Below are 2,524 nucleotides of genomic sequence, written 5' to 3'. Positions count from 1 at the left end.
GTGTCTTCCCTGCTGTGGGTACTTCTTTACCTTCAAATGTGCTGTTTATTAAAATCAATTATTTGATTACTTACGAAAGTGTTTGCAGAAACGATACTATTTACTTGCTTTTAAGAGTTATTATTAACGCTGTATCAAATAACTTTTGAATGAGGTGGAATAATAGTTAATATCTCATTTTACTCACAGTCTTAATCTCTTCATACGATATAGTATATTTAAATTTATAGCGAGTTTTGCATCTTTTACTAATTTTTGAGGATCAGCCAATCTGTGCACAATCTGTAAAATCCAATTTAGAATAAAATAAGGCGGCGATGTAAGATTGAGTCGAATATTATTACATGAGAGTTTAAAAATTTAGGTTATACAGGATATATACCCGTATGTACAGAATTATAATGTTTTGTGCGCGAAATGGTTATGAGTGTGTTTAAATGACATTAAAGTTGATAATTCTTAAGCATGTGCTGTATATGCAAAAATAACCTGTAACTCGAAAATATCCTTAAATGTATCCGGAATATGCGATTTCGTGAAACTAGCAGCAACTTGAGCAACATTGATCGCATCTTCTCTTCTTCCAGCATCAATGTGGCATTCAATTAAAGCACTGTTTTATAAGAAAGACGTAGAGTTTTTAATTTCTTTTTCTGGATATAGATATTTTGTACTATTAGCTGTTGATGACTTTATGGTGTTGTAGATCTTACATCAGAAGTTTAGTTCTCCATTCGTAATCTTTATCATCTATATCATCTAAAGCTTTGACTATGTTATGTAGAGATTTTGATAATGGTGTCTGTGGCCAGCTGTTAAAAATGGCCGACAAAACTTCCAATAAATAACTGAAGCGTTATAAACCAGAAAATGATACCTAAAAGAATATTTTAAAAAGCGATAAATAATAATTAGAATAAAAGGACAATATAGAAATGTTGACGCAATAGAATAATATTGACCTAGTAGTCTTTCTAGCAAAATTGATTGCCCTAGTAATATACGATACTGCAACTTCCAAATTTTCCTTTAAGAGAATAAAAATTTCGTATTATTATCTGTAGAAGATCAGCAATTTAATATATATAGCGAACGTAAATAGACAGTTGAGTTAAAATCAGAAATAAAAAGATTTACTAAATTAGTGTTTACAGTGTCTTTCTTGGATACTGGCGCATGAAGCTGAGCTTGGCATAAATATCCCCTTCCAAGAAATTGGTCTTCGGGTGGAGATTTCCTGAAGAACATTTCCAAGCAGTCCTTGGCTAACGCTCGATAGCCTCTCTAGTATAAGCAGTTGAAGAAAGCTGTTATGACTTAATGCAAAATAGAAATTATCATGCGAATTGGTCATGATGTAAATACTATAATTTTCTGTACTTCAATCCCTTATATGGCAAATTAATCGTTTATCACTTAGTGATTGAATCTTCTTTATAGCATTTACTAGACTAGTTTGCAAGCCTTGCATCCTTAGTATCCACTTAAATCGGTTATTATACAGTTTCTAATGCTAGTGTCTTGTCGATATAATGAATAACGATCGATAATAATGTATATATGTAATGTTATGTGTCACTAATTACGATATCGGTATACGCGTATATGCAAGTAGAAGTAATTAGGACATATATACAGTATCTCATATCATCCATTATGGTGTATAATACTACATTGGAATATAGTAGTTCAGTTTTATGAAGATGCAGCACTGTAGCCTAATAAGGTATTATAGAGAGTAATACCTGTTTACGTACAATGGATAGAAAACGTGTATTTATTGTATAGCTTCGTAGTTGGCTGCTACTCAGGCGTGAATTACTTACTTCATCGTCGTTAAAACTTAAGTTCATAAAATTATACATCAAGTTGCATGTAGTCACCTTTTTTTGCGTAAGTGCACAACCACTATACGAATTAATTAATCATGAGACTATATATTGATATCTCGTACTACAGCTATTTACATGACGAAATAATTGCCCTTCACGAGTGATTGAATTACTTTTTATAGTAGTCCATTATTGACATAGTTTGCAACTCTCTGATTAATAGTATCAATTCAACATGAAAATTTTACAATTTAATCTCGACAGAAATAATCATCTATATAGCTGATTATTCTATAGATAAATTACGTACTTTAATCCATCATTTTAAAAGGCTAGAGGTATTTCGTTTAAGCAAAGACGATATAATCTGTTACTGACCTCGAAAGCGACTTCCGCAGTTAAGACATACCAACTAGCTTGGATAGCGTCCACAGAGTCATCGCGCACTTCGACACCATATTTCAGCAATTGGTAGACTTCATTTAAGAGTACTTTATCATTTTCTTGATTAAGAGCGCCCAATATAACACGAATTTTATTATCCATCGCTTGGCTACTATAATAGTTTAATTTGATTGAATCCTGCTCAAGATGATCACTTTGGACTTGGATATACCCAATAATAATCACAAGGTGACCATTACAAATTGCCTTTCCCTCTAAATTGAGATGATAGATTAATACTTGATATT

General features: G+C 31.9%; 1 protein-coding gene across 1 annotated transcript; it reads right to left on the bottom strand.

Moving 5' to 3' along the window:
• Positions 1-183: 183 nt before the first annotated feature.
• On the bottom strand, positions 184-2,378 carry TRIADDRAFT_62708 (uncharacterized protein; the record flags this gene model as incomplete). Its single annotated transcript, XM_002118654.1, has 6 exons — positions 184-282; positions 490-613; positions 714-848; positions 963-1,027; positions 1,153-1,284; positions 2,211-2,378. The coding sequence occupies 6 exons, from the start codon at positions 2,376-2,378 to the stop codon at positions 184-186; spliced, it is 723 nt and encodes a 240-aa protein (XP_002118690.1).
• Between the last annotated feature and the right edge of the window lie 146 nt (positions 2,379-2,524).

Source organism: Trichoplax adhaerens, genomic scaffold, assembly GCF_000150275.1.
Source record: "Trichoplax adhaerens TRIADscaffold_382 genomic scaffold, whole genome shotgun sequence".
In the NCBI taxonomy this organism is placed as follows: domain Eukaryota; kingdom Metazoa; phylum Placozoa; class Uniplacotomia; order Trichoplacea; family Trichoplacidae; genus Trichoplax; species Trichoplax adhaerens.
This window is presented reverse-complemented; position numbering and strand designations above follow the sequence as displayed.